Genomic DNA, 15,274 nt, shown 5'->3' with positions numbered 1-15,274 from the left:
AACTTTGATGCTTTCATTATTTTGCTTATGATTTCTTCTCCAGTTAAAATGCCTTTTTCTTTCCTCCTTAGTGTAAGTACATTTAATATAAGGCTCAATGCAAAAGCTGTTTGTATTATTCCCAAAAGTCTTTACTTTCTCTCTTTATCTCTGTTGTCCTTTAGAACTTGTAACACATCTGACACTCTTGGTAATGAGTTCCTTGAAAGCACAGATAGTATCTTTCCAATATTTATATTCCCAGACTCAAGCACGGTTTCTGGGATAAAGCAGGTATTCAATAATTATTTTTGAGTAGTTATTTCCCTCTAGTGATCTTCAGAATAGAAATATACACTCTGAAATTTATATATATATACACATATATGAATATATATTAATAATATATATGGATACATATGAATATGTAAAACATACATACATGAGGAGAAAATATATATTTAAAGTATTTATTATATATCAAGACAAGTATGTGCATCCAAAATAATTCAGAATTTCTATACTTTTATGCTCCATTGGTTAATGCTTCAGCAGTCAGTGTATGATTCAACACTGACATTAGTATTCCTGACACACTTTACTTATGATATCAAGGAAAGTTATATTCAGAATTGGCAAATCAAGCATTGAGAAAATTCTAAATTATATGAAATGGTAAGATATTCTGAAAATATAATACATCAGAGATTGTACCTTTTCATAATAATATTAGTAAGGCAATTTTGATTTCTAAACAATTTTTAAAAGTAAAAATTTAATTCTTTCAATTAGAGAATGTATGGTAAATTGTCACTTCATGGATAACTAACATTAAAGACAAGATGGTATTCCTTCTGAAACCTATCAAACCCATTATAAATTTCAAACAATACAACCATTTGATTTAAAATTATATTAAAAAGCATACAAAATATGATTTATACAAGATTGTACATAAACATTATGCTAAAATATAAAACAGGCATTTTGAAAATTGTCCACTGAGAACGTGGATATTTGTCTATCAGTTCAGTTCAGTTCAGTCACTCAATAGTGTCCAATTCTTTGTGACACCATGAATCACAGCACGCCAGGCCTCCCTGTCCATCACCAACTCCCGGAGTTCACACAAACTCATGTCCTTCAAGTCAGTGATGCCATCCAGCCATCTCATCCTCTGTCGTCCCCTTCTCCTCCTGCCTCTAATCCCTCCCAGCATCAGAGTCTTTTCCAATGAGTCAACTCTTCGCATGAGGTGCCCAAAGTATTGGAGTTTCAGCTTCAGCATCAGTCCTTCCAAAGAACACCCAGGACTGATCTCCTTTAGGATGGACTAGTTGGATCTCCTTGCAGTCCAAGGGACTCTCAAGAGTCTTCTCCAACACCACAGTTCAAAAGCGTCAATTCTTTGGCACTCAGTTTTCTTCACAGACCAACTCTCACATCCATACATGACCACTAGAAAAACCATGGCCTTGACTAGACGGACCTTTGTTGGTAAATTAATGTCTTTGCTTTTGAATATGCTATCTAGGTTGGTCTTAACTTTCCTTCCATGGCGTAAATGTCTTTTAATTTCATGGCAGCAGTCACCATCTGCAGTGATTTTGGAGCCCAAAAAAATAAAGTCTGACACTGTTTCCCCATCTATTTCCCTATAGAACAAGTTAAATATTTTGCATACATAGGATATGTGCAATATCTGCATTATATGGAATATTAAGAACAATCAACAAAGCAGAATATAGGCCATCTTTGTTGGAAAATTTAACAATATGAGTAACACATATTAATCATTATTCACAAACCAGGGATTCTAAATTCTTGAAACACTGGATAGCCCATGGCATGCTGTGGGCCCTTTCAGCTCTAACAGATTGAAGCTGAATTTCCTTGGTTGTAAGTCAAAGATCACACAGAAAACATCCAGGCAGAAGGCATCTAGTCTAATAGAATATGTATCTTTTAATTGGAATTAAAGATGAAAAAAGAAAGAGAAAAAAACAGTAACTTTGCAGGCCGTGCCTTCAATATTGATGATCCTTAAAAATTCCACTGTTACAGAACTGTCAGAACAGTCTCACTACAAATGAAATCCTATGCATTGTTTTTTTTTTCCCCAAAAGAAAACAGTAAGTTTTAAAAGGGTCAGGACTGTGAAAATCATATCATCTGTGGCATAAATTCTTTTTTTCTAAACCATGAAACACAGAAAGTAAGCAAAAATCACTGAAAATACTTTAATGATATGCTACAAGGTCAAAATAAAATACTTTTGGGTAAGTGTGAAATGCTAATCAGCTTATAGCTTGAACAGTGAGCTCAGACAATGATAGGGGTAGAAATGAGATGGCATCGATTTGATGAGTGACAATTCTTCAGCCTTCAGCCTCAAGATAGCCTCTGAGGGGTGACTTACCTGAGATCATAGCTCAGCATCAAGGGAAGTCTTTTGTGACAGTCATTATTTCAGCAAGAAAATTTGTATATTTAAATGAGGCTTTCTATCTATATGCAAACATAATATAGATTTGCTATAGCACCACACATAAACATTTAAGTTGAACTGAAGTCCATGTTCAAAGAATAGTTTCAAGTCTATTGATTTTAGAAACATTTCTTTTGTTATTGTACTAAATCCTCTACTAAGGAAATAAGTCTCTAGAGAGGAGCAGTGTATTGGTACCAAGAAATGACCAGAGAGCGACTCTCTCTACTACTTATTCCACATAAAGTGTGGCCACTAATAGCACAGCATTCCAAGTCTAAAAGAAATATCTCTGTTAAAGAACAATCCAGATCCCTTTCAGGATATTTGTTTCTTTCTTTTCTTCATAAAGCTCTGAAAATTGTTCCCCTAAGAAATTAAGGCCTCCACTCTGCTATACTTAAAGACCTCTGCCATCTAACTCCCATTTCTCTTAGAATCATGTTGAATCTCCTTAACATGAACTCTAATGCTGTTTATATCTTGATCTATTTCCTGGTTTCCTTTCAGACCATTCTGCCTTAGCATCTACTTGTACTCCCCCAGACCCCTTACTTTTGGCACCATCTAGTTATCACATCTGGTTAACATAGTTATCTTTGTAATAATAGGATTTCTGCACTAGAGTAGATCCTGAGTAATACACAACACAAGCTCTAACAAAGCTTATATGATTTATGATATATATGTATCTAAATAGGTGCATATTACCTTAACTGTTACCCAAGATTTAATTCCTTATAGGAATTGACATCCTCCGCACCTAATCTATTGTAGAAATGCAATAAATATTTATTGAGGAACTACTTAAACATTTCAATGAATGACCTAGAATCACATAAAATTCCCATCTATATCATCAAATGAATTCAATCACTGTTTAATAAGCATTTACTAACTTAGAATTTATTAACCTACTATAGGCAGGCTTCCCAGGTGGCACAATGGTTAAGAATCTGCCTGCCAATTCAGGAGACATAAAAGACAGAGGTTTGATCCCCAGGTTGGGAAAATCCCCTGGAGAAGGAAATGGCAACCCACTCCAGTATTTTCACCTGGAGGATTCCATGGACAGAGGAGCCTGGGGGAATACAGTCGGCTGCTGTTACTGCTAAGTCGCTTCAGTCATGTCCGACTCTGTGCGACCCCATAGATGGCAGCCCACCAGCACCACCGTCCCTGGGATTCTCCAGGCAAGAACACTGGAGTGGGTTGCCATTTCCTTCCCCAATGCATAAAAGTGAAAAGTGAAAGTGAAGTTGCTCAGTCATGTCCGACTCTTAGTGACCCCATGGACTGCAGCCCACCAGGCTCCTCCGTCCATGGGATTTTCCAGGCAAGAGTACTGGAGTGGGGTGACATTGCCTTCTCCAGGAATACAGTCTATGGGGTCTTAAATAGTAGGACGTGACTGAGCACACACACTTCAACCTACTATAAGCAAGGCACTTTGCTCACAACTGAGGTGAGATGGCAAATATGTATCAGACTTAGGCCATTCTTGTGAAGAGATTATGATGTAACAATAAAATAAAATGTAATAGATATATTCACCTACGTGCACAAAAACTTTTCCATCATTAAAGGTAGGAAGCCCCAGCTAACATAAAATCATGCAGATAAAGTGACTTAAAATTAGCACTCATGACCTGGTAATCAGAAACAGCTTAACAAAAGAAGAATCAAGGAAGGAAGGATTCACTCATGTAAAATTAGAAGACAGAGATTTGCTGGAGGAGATGAAAGTAAAGGTTAAGGTAAACTGGTAAGAAAGTGTGAAGCCGGCAAAGTCACTCAAAAGTTACCGGGCTTAACTGGAACATAGAGTTCATTAAAAGAAGAATGAAAAGTAAAAATGTGAGAGGGAGATTAGTGAGAGAAATAAGATTCTAAATTAAGAAACTGGAAATTGATTAGAAATGAGCAGGCGCTAAATGTTCCTGAGCGTGGCCTAAGAAGCAAGTCATTCTGTCCTTGCAATGTATGGGATACTTCAGCCTTCAGTGTAATATCTGAGTACATCATACATATTTTGTACACAACTTTAATAGCAGTTCAAGCATGCTTTCCATGCCTAGCCATGCTCTATTTTATCTTACAGTCTTGATCAGCTGCCAGTAGCAAACAGAGAAAGCATTTCTTATTTAACACATATTTTTATGATCCTGTATTGCTAGATGGCACAGTAAGTGAAGTAACTTCCAATAACAGTTATCAGGGCATATCAATTTCTTATTCAACTAAACACAAAGTAATGGTGACTACTGAAATATGATGCTAGAGACATCTACGTGAAAAGCAATCAATCTAAAGATCTAACTGTAACATATATTTTAGAACAAATTAACTGGAAAAATTACAGCAAACTATTTCAAGAAAACTGAATAAAGCATTCCTCACAGTTAAACAAAACTGAATGGCAACAGAAATGATGTAGCAATAACCAAAAAGAAAATACCACAGTGTAAAACGTGCCTTCCACAATCATGACAGTGATTAACGTAATTAATCACTTTATTTTGATTAATATAATTCTAAATATTCAAAGAAGGTGGAGGTAAGAATATGAGCTCACCAAATTACCCTCCTGAAGTATACTTGAAATAAATAAATAAATCTGTTAGATATTTCACCAGTGTTTGTTTTTATCAGTAGTTTCTAAATGCTAAGAGATATTCCTGGAAACAGTTCAAACTATGTGTTAATAATTGATCATGATTTACTATAATCTCCTTTATAAATATAACTATGTTTTATAAGCATGTTTATATGCTAAACATAGAAATAACCTAAACAATCCCCCAAATGCCTTTCTGAGACATACTGAACAGTAAGCTTATTTATAAACTTTATGAAGTCTACACCAAAAAATAATTTCAAAATCAAATTTAAATTCATGTAAGGGTTTAAGGAAATCACGATCTAAAGTCAGGCACATCTGAAGTTTGAATCTCAAACTAACTCATGACCAGTGTTTTGGTGTAAAACAAATGTTAGTTTTTAATAGTACTCAGACACACATATAATTATGGTGGACAGTATTGTGAATTGCATTCAGACTGCTTCTGGAATCTTAGCTCAACTAGTGAATGGCTACATGACTGGTGTCACATTTCTGAGCCTTTCTTTAATAATAGCTGTTATTTATACATTCTCACTTTATGCCAGGCATGGCCATAAGTGTCATATATCAAGTTATACTTACTCATTATAGGACATACAACTTATATAGCATATTAATGCATGCACATTTGCTAATGCTACCATAAGACTACTAGTATCTTCATTTAAATACATGACAGGTTAAGTAACTTGCCCAAAGTCTTAGACTGGTCCATAATCAATGCTCTAAACACTACATTTTAAATTCATGGATTATATATGCTTTTAAGTCATATTTTCACAGGAACTCCAAGAGAGGACAAAATACATTTCAAATGTTCAGTAAATGTATTTAAATTGAAAGATCACTCACAGATCAGATCATTATCAGGTAACAGATTAAAAATTAAATTGCAACTTTCTGATTATCTAAAGATATAATAACACCATTAAAAAGAAAGAAGCTTAAGAATAACTTATCTTTATGTTCATCCTAGCAAAAATGTTTACTGAATAATTTTTTTTACCACAAGGTCAAATTAATCCTTATTTTAGAAAACTGCTGTTTTTGTTCAGTCACTAAGTTGTGTCTGACGTTTTGTAACTCCATGGGCTGCAGCATGCTAGGCTTCCCTGTCCTTCATTATCTCCTGGAATTTGCTCAGATTCACGTCCACTGGGTAAGTGAGGCTATCTAACCATCTCATCCTCTGCTGCCTACTTAGAAACTAAAACTTCCAATTGATTATGCACTATAATTAAATTCATAATTTTTACATATTTCTATTCCATTTGCCAAAAATTTATGCTAAATGATAAGGGAGCAATTTGAATTGATGTGTTAGACAAAAGTCAAAGAGAAAAAAATTTAAGTATTTTTTTTCTCTTTATAACGTTTTGCTTAAACAATATCTTTGCTGCTGCTGCTGCTGCTAAGTCGCTTCAGTCGTGTCTGACCCTGTGGGACCCCATAGAGGGCAGCCCACCAGGCTCCTCTGTCCCTGGGATTCTCCAGGCAAGAACACTGGAGTGGGCTGCCATTTCCTCCTCCAATGCATGAAAGTGAAAAGTGAAAGTGAAGACGCTCAGTCGTGTCTGACTCTTAGCGACCCCATGGACTGCAGCCTACCAGGCTCCTCTGTCCATGGGATTTTCCAGGCAAGAGTACAGTGTCTTTAGATTTCCATAAATACTCAGTTCTGTGTACAATAAAGTATCTGTGAGCAGCATGATAAAAGTTATGTTCCAAATTGCATCCATACATTAACTGCCAAAAGAGGCTACATAATAATTTTTCAAAGTGAAAAAAAAGTCCTCTGGACCTTCTATAATATGCAAAGTCAAAGGAAATGGATAGCCTAATGATACAGCCACGAGGAGGTGGCCAGCAGAGTTCAGTGACTGGGAAAGAAAGCTTGACAAAATCTAGGTATATTAGTCAGTTCCTTAAAATATTTTATCTCTCTGCAAGTTCTGAATTGTCAGCAGTGTAAAAAGTACCTCCAGAAGGAGTCTATATTTTATACCTCTATATTCATAACTACTGTAGCCATTTTTCATACTGTTGTAAAAAGGCAGAACCAATCAGCTGGCAGATGACTGTCTTTGGCTCAGCAGAAACTTCCATTTCGTGTAATAAAGACAAACACACACAATCTGAATACATTCTCACTGGGGAAGCATGGAGGGGTGGAAGACTCTTTTCATGTCATTTACTTTATAAATTATTTCTAAGATGCATATTTTTTTCCCTCAGGCTGTCCAAAGGCAGAGTTCCATTGTGCATTTCCAAAATGCAGTCCTTTGTAAGTAATTTCAATGGCCCTTAATAAAATCCTATGAATCACATTATACATTCAAAAATATGATCATTCTAATACATATCTTTCAGGTTTTTCTCTCAAAATCGTAAGCAGAACTTCTCTTTTACTGAAGTGTATCCTTTAGGCATTTACTTGTGGTCATTTGGAATTTAAAATGTACTTCATTTAACACTATTGCACATATAGTAATTTGATAGGCTTTTAATTCGTGGAAGGATTCATACCATAAAAATGCTTTAAAAATCTGTTCTAGATTCAGATAAAAAAGTATATGTATGTTCTCTTCTTTTAAAATGAAGAATTATTTTTAATTCTGGTAGAATATGATACGAAAAGTGAAAAAAAAGTGAAAGTGTGAGTCACTCAGTCGTGTCGGATTCTTTGTAACCCATGCATGTGATAAAACCATCGACAATTCTAAAGCTCTCTTTCTTTTTTTTCCTTGTCTCCACTAGACCCATTGGGAGTACAATGGCTTAGGTCACAACATGAAACATCATGCTAATTAATCTGCTAATTAACTGGTATAAGAAATATATTGCATGAAGCAGATTGCTGTATTACTTTGTTTCAACTTTTGTGTAACCACTAATTTAGAATCATCTAATCATGCTCTTTAATCCAAATGTTAATCTCAGATGGCAGTAACACATGACTGCTGAGGAGCTCCCTTGTAAGACACGTACTGCATTTCTTCCCAGTACTAAAAATGGTTTACTGAAAGATGAAAAGATGCTTTGTTTACAGATCCTTGGTATTCATTTGAATATAATCTCTCCTAATGCAGTACTAATAACAAGATATCCTCAAAAACATTTGCGCAAACATCTTCATCCAAATAGTGAGACATCTGTTTGATAAGTTATCACAGGATTTTTATTAAAAAGGCTCATATAACCAATTGCTTCGTTAATATCATTAATATTTTCCTTAACACATTTTTTGTTTGATTACGTGACTTATCAACCAAGGTTCAATTTGGGGTTCAAATAAATGACAGATTTGTAACTAATAAATATTAAGGGGTTTTAAAAAGTCAACCAGCAGAATAGTTAGATTACGCGATACCCACTTGAAATCTACTATCAAGAGGCAGCCGGTTTCTGATCTTTCTGAAATGCTATACCAAATGTCTGCTGCTTTCATAAGCCTGACACATAGGGGAGAAAAAGTCCTTGCTGACCTGCCTTTTAACTGCTAGACACAGAGAGAAGAAGAAAGATTAGAGACCTAGGTCCCCCTCAGTTGCTACTGAGACAGATTTTCACTGACACAACTGGGCAATAGCAATTAAAAAACAAGGTTGAGCTATACCTGATCTCAGAACACCAATCTCTTAAAACAGGAAATGTTCACTTTCCCTCCAACATCTAAGGATTGAGTCTAGAAAGATATTCATTTTTAATCATATTAATCTTAACTCCTCATTAGAAATTCACAAAAAGCAGCACAAGATAGGTTATTATAGGGGAATTAACATCCACAAAAATATACAGTAGCCAGCTTTTTCATAAAAAACTGTAGAAATTATTACAATGTATAGTCTAATAAAAATCTGTAGTTGGCTTTTTTCTTTTCGGTTGCTAAACTATGATATAAACTTAAAATATAACTTTCTCTTGTTTTCACTAGCAATTCTATGAGTTTACAAGAACACAGAGCCACTTCTGAGGCCTACATTTTCCAAAGTCACATTTATTCAATATATTTCATCTAGAAAGTAGTTTAAAATAGGCCAAACTGAGCATTTTCAATGCTTATTTTTCTTCTCTCCAATATGCTTACTTAACCAACTACTATATTTAAAATGAAAGCCACTGACTTCGCCGATACTAAATATGATCCAATTCAATTCAGCACGTATTTAGTTTATATTTCATTCATTCAAATCTTATCAGCCAATAAATGCAGCACTGTTTTCTGCTTAATGAACTACTTTGAAAATAAAGCCCTCATCATATTTAACAGATATTAAATATTTTCAAAGAATAACAACTGCCTGTTTATGGATTGGCTGTCATAATCAGCATTACCCTTAGTTTTTATGATAAGCTGATATATTTTCCATTCTTAAGTTTCACAATTTTTAAGCTATTAATAATGTGAAAGAATCGCATTCCCTTATGATTGTGGATAAAGTGATCTCCAAAAATTGTTTCTTAACCTTTTGGAAACTTTCATCATGTAACACAGGCTTGATTTCAGCTTTCACAGTTTCCTTTCACTTGTCTATGACTGAAGAAATTACAGCTCACAGAACTCCCAGATTTGAACTGTAGTGGATCAGAAACTTATTCCCCTGGAGAACTTGGGCCTGCACAATTTTTCTAAGTTTCACACCATAGCATACAGAAAAGAGTGAGGGCTTGGCATTACACTTTTCTGTGAGGTGCCTTTTACTTCACTTTTGCCAGTGATACTGAGTTTATTTTGGCCCATGAACATCTCAGCCAACAATCACCTCATTCTATTCATGTCAATTATAAAAACAATAAGAAAATTAATAATACCATTGTTTATTGAGTTCTTGTTATGTCATACTCACTTTACCTGGATGAATCTCATTTAATCATCACAACTAATTTATGAAGTAGATACTGTTTTAACTCCATATTATATACAAAGCAATGGAGGCAGAGAGATGTTATTTGTTCAAAAGTCACTCAAGTTATGTGCATGAACCATGTTTCAAACTCAGGCAGCCTGGATTCCAGACCCTGAAATCTTAACCACTGTGATATCCCATCATTTAGCACATGGCATTGTAACATTCAGCCTGCACGGCTGGAATTCCCATTAGACTGGGAGCTCTCCCTATTCAAAGAATGCAGCTGACATATTCCTCAGTCCACTCAGATTCCAGCAGCAAAGTCTTTATTTAAAAAGAAGTTGCAGCAAATAGTACATATTTATATTAATACACTTTAAGCATGCAAAACAAGTAAGAGAAAAACTTTTCTCTTCTTCCCTTTATACAGTATTTAGAGCAGACCTTTCACCACAGATTCCATCTTTATCCAATATTTCAGTGAGCTAGAACATCTGAATACCTTTCACATCTAAGTCATGCATTCTGAATCTGCCTCGCACAGGTTAATAGATGTGTGATCTAGGGAACCACAAAATTTATCTCTGCACCCCCAAATAGTTTCAGAACCTATCTTGAACTCCTAACTATAATTGTGTTTGCCATGAAAGCTGTGACCCACCTATTGAATGTGGCCTCTGAAACCAGACTGCCAGGGCTCAATGCTCAGCAGTACCTCCTGCTAATTCTGTAGCTTTGCAAATTTACCAAAACTCTCTGTTCCTCATTTCCTCATCTGTAAAATGGGTCTCATGCAATAATAGTATCTAACCTCATGAGGTTGTTATAAATATTAAACAGAGCAATTACTATATCATCTGTACAGAGTATGGTCTTGGGAACTTAAGTTTAAAATATTATCAGAGAAATATGAAAATCTGTTTGACTATATATACCAAAACAGTGAAGTAGAATAATAGTAGCCCCCCAAAATAGCAATAACTAAAAACAAATTTTCATCCCCAATGATATTTTTTTAATCCATGTGTATTCAATCTGATGGATTCTGGACATAATTTTTCAAATGGAATTCCCATTCACAATTATACTGCTCTGTGTAGCTATTTCCCTCAAGCCAAGTCTAGTCTCCTCTCCCTCCTCTCTTTTTTCCCAAATGGATAGAGGCAAAGGACAAGTGTAGAAGTTTTAAGTAGAGATACCAGGACTTGGGAGAGGTTTGATAGGTCCCATTTAAATTTTTAATCTTGTAAAATAAAGACTAAATTGACAAAATTAAATTTTATTATCAATATCAGTTCCATAAATGGCCAGAAGTTCACCTAAATGTAAAAAGAAAAACAATTCAGAGTGACCAATTTCTGCATAAGGAACTTTGAAGATTATCCATGCCATCTTTGTGATATTGAAAGTGACACTATTTTGCAAGTCAGTATGCTGCAATGAAAAAAAATCCACAAGATATATGTGCTTTCATTTTGCTTCCCACTGTTTCTCTGACCTTTCTCAGTTGGAGTAGTAGCAGGAAACTAAAATAAAAGTACTGTTTTTCTGTGAGGCACTTTGTGAATAAACAGTCGGGAAATCAGAACAGTTGTAAGACTTCTCTGCCTGTTGCTTCTCCTAAGCAGAGAATTACTATTAGTCAAAAGAGCCTACGGCAATCAACATCAGGGGCTAGTGTTTCTTTCTTTTCTGAAACCAATAAGGCTGATCCAAGTCCAAAAACGCTTTTGAAGTTATAGAGACCTTCATGTGTTGATCAATCCTTGAGTGGTAAAGAGCAAGAAAAACTGGTTCTAGATCTTTAATACATTCTGCCAGGGAATTCATTCAACTCAGTGAAGTACAAAAAGGTTTCCTCTATTACAAATTGAGTGTTTTGTACTTGGGTGCTGCTTGGTTCAGTTAACTTAGAGGGAGCTATTGATTCCAGACTTGATTATTTGTATGTCAGTGCATATCTCTATTAAGTCAAGCTAAGGCTGGAACAGCAACAACTGTAAATTCATAATTTTTCTTGGTCCTAAGGCATAGGTTGAGATTTGGGTCAATTTAAGTGAAAAACAGCATGTGATTCTCTTAATAAGGATTATCACTATTGATTATTGATATAATCACTATTCTATAGCATGGTGTTAATATTTCTAAGACATCAAAACCTAAGAATTAAGTTAATTTATTAGGAGTTAAGAATGCAAATGATTTTTAAATTGATAGTTCAGTCCAAACCCATCCTTTATGGGTGAGAGAGCTTAGCACCGGGTAATGCAAAAAAAGCACCCTCAAGTCTGGCTATTTTGCACCAGAGTAAAATTTGGCATCAAGCAAGACTCCTGACCCTGTTCAGGGTGCTATTCTCTAAACATTCTCAAATATATCTCTGTCAAACCTTTCTCTTTATCTTAAGTGGCTAAGCTCTTCACTTTCAAATTGTAAAGATGCAGAAAATACAGTTTAAAACCAGCAACACGAACATACTTTACGTCTCATTTTAAGAGACTATTAAAAATACAGACATTTTATAAAGTAGACTTCTTTATTATTTTGGCCACAGAAAAATATTCAATACAATAGAATTATACAGCTTGTAGACTTATAATTTATTATAATAGCATAAAAAACAAAATCCCTGTAATAGTATAGATAGGGGACCAGCTTCAGTTGATTGTCACATAGAAAAAAGAGGTAAAAAATTTCAACTCTAAAGTTAATCAGTAATATAAAGAGAAATAAACATAAATACCAGCATACAATAGTTTCAAAATTATTATGGCACATAGTGACCTCAAAAAATACATCAATCTGTTTGAAACACTATCTTATCTACGTTAATGCATGGTCACTTGTATAATTCAGATTGAAAAAAAGTGGGGAAAAAATACATGTAACTTATTGGCATATTTAAAAATTAGAACACAAATATTTCCCCAGTCTCATCTGTAAGAGCAGCCGTGATTCACATTCTCTGTCGCTGAATAAAGAAATCTTAAGGAATATAGTAGGACTTTCCAACTGTCTTCAAACTGATTTCACAGGAGCCTACTCTCATTATTTTCAGACATCAGTACTATCTTAATTTAAATGACTCAATTGCATTAAATATTATACTTAATTGGAGAGCCTTTGCAGTAGTCATTCTATCTTCAGAACTGCTTCTTTTGTGAATAATAATCTTTAATATGATCATGACATATAGGAAATGGCTTAAGACGGTTTACTCTACCTCTTTACATTCTAGGTAACAAACCAAAGTGCAAATGTCAATCGTTAAGTTTTACCTTCTCCCACTGATACATACAGGCACACACACAAATGCATACATATACACTCACGCCCATACACAAATTAGACTTTAAACAGTATCTTCAATTGAGTAAGTAACTATAATGCAAAGAGTTACTTCCCACATGCAATTCACCTTTAATAAAATCTAAAAAGTCCTCCTCTGCATACCTAAATGCATAGGACCACAAATGTAAAAGGCCAGTTTCCTATTAAATAATGGCCGTACATTCCTATAACACTTAAGAAGGTTTACCCTAAATTCAATCAGAAATTGTATCAAATGTCTGTGAGATATATCCTGATCTTCTGCTTTTACACCATAATAAACTCTGTTTCAACAAGTATCAGATTGACCTAAATTTTATTTTCTCTTATGTCCATTAGTTTCTCATTTTCCCTGATTGGCAGTAGTATTTCTTCTTAGCCTTGTGAAATAGTATGGAACAAGCTAATTGTCTCAGAATTCAGTCCTGAGGTATACGTTTCCATTTTCTTTGTTGATCTAGCACAGGCTCAGGTGATTTCTACATAACGCATCCAATTAGTTCAAGCACGGCAAATGAAATCACATCTATAATAATTTCCATCTTATTAACTATAAAGAGTAAGTAAGAGGATATGTTTCTCCACTCTTTGCTTGAGTCCTTTCAAGTGCAAACCAAAGGAAAAGGATTTCCTGTTCTTTTCATACTCTTGAATGTGATGATATTTGATTCAGTGTCTCCATTGTAATTGATAAGATTGTAAAACCTCTCTCACATCCCTTCTTTATTCTATACTGAGAGTTTAATTTTCTTTTCCAGCTGTTTGCAGATTCTAGTTTGCTTCCTTTTTTGCCGAGAATTTATTTTAAAGCCATTTTGTTTTCTTCCAAATCAGAGCTTCATTTTACTCAGCTAGTGGTCCTGCCCCTTGGGAATCGATTTCTTTTTACACAGGACTAATCCAGGTTTATTAGGATCCAACACCTTTAGTTGGAACAGTCCATGTATTTCACTTACGAGCACATACATTCATTTTACACGATTCCTCAATGTGGCCAGGGGGTTTCGTGGTCTGCACTGTATCCACCTATAAAAAATACAAAAATATATGTCTGCTTTACAGGGATGTGAGTAGGGTTTTGCTAGCCTAGATCCAAAACTTGGATGCATATTTTGGCTGATAGTATTCTTTCCTTCTTTAAGATGTATTTGTAGTGGCCATAACCTCTTTTAGAATTCATAGAGACATAACTGTTCCAGCTACAATGAACAATCCTAGGGCATCTACATCAATGCTATTGGCTAATCTCCTGGATTCCATCTTTGACAAGAGATATTTGCATGGTAAAAGAAACATTGAATTATTGTTTTTCAGGCTTTGAGTACTTAAAGGAGAGGGGCTGTCAGGGAAGGAAGTGTTGTTGGCTTTATTTATATTATGAATACAAATAAGAATGAAATGGTAATTTTGTTATCAGTTCTTTTACAATTTACTGTCCCTAAAATCTCTGGGAGGTGAGCTTGATCTGAATGTTCACATCCTTCAAAGTAGCTCTCTAGTCTCTAAATGCAATCATGGAAATCTGAGCATTTTACACATCATCAACAAATGGTTCACTGATTTATGGTCAAGGATGAACTATTAAAACTATCCCCTTCAAAAATATGACCATAAAAAGGTATTGTTTTTTACAAGTGAAAGTAATGATAATACTCCTTTAAAATGTTTTGGTGCCAATATGAGTTTTAAATAGTATTGAATATTTATTGCTTTGAATTTGAGCCTGACCAATAGTCTGATTTCTGCTTTCTGACAAAAAAATGCACAGAATATTGTTTCCAGTTTAATGATGCAACTGATGTCAGTAAAAGCTTTAATGAGTTTGAACATTGTCAAAAAGGATAATAAATCACTTCCATAAAATAAAAATGCTACAGTTCACTACCAAAAGAATTAGAATGTTTTAAGAATTAAAAAAAAAAAAATTAGTACTGTACCTAATTTCCAATGTCACAATGCATCAGCACATGAGAATCAAGGTTAGAAAAGAAGTAAATGAATTCT

At 34.6% G+C, this 15,274-nt stretch overlaps 1 protein-coding gene across 8 annotated transcripts in view; it reads right to left on the bottom strand.

The window, feature by feature from the left end:
- The window catches only part of PCDH7 (protocadherin 7), a 475,601-nt gene that overhangs the window by 384,921 nt on the left and 75,406 nt on the right, over positions 1-15,274 (bottom strand). The window contains exon 2 of one of the 8 annotated variants that reach the window (XM_027544228.1): positions 10,250-14,296. The exons of the other annotated variants lie outside the window; for them this stretch is intronic. Within the exon in view, the coding sequence (XP_027400029.1) occupies positions 14,219-14,296 (78 nt within the window). The 3' untranslated portion in view covers positions 10,250-14,218. Of the gene's footprint in view, positions 1-10,249; positions 14,297-15,274 lie in introns of those variants that run through there. 8 annotated transcript variants of the gene reach the window in all.

Source organism: Bos indicus x Bos taurus, chromosome 6, assembly GCF_003369695.1.
Source record: "Bos indicus x Bos taurus breed Angus x Brahman F1 hybrid chromosome 6, Bos_hybrid_MaternalHap_v2.0, whole genome shotgun sequence".
In the NCBI taxonomy this organism is placed as follows: Eukaryota; Metazoa; Chordata; class Mammalia; order Artiodactyla; family Bovidae; genus Bos; species Bos indicus x Bos taurus.
This window is presented reverse-complemented; position numbering and strand designations above follow the sequence as displayed.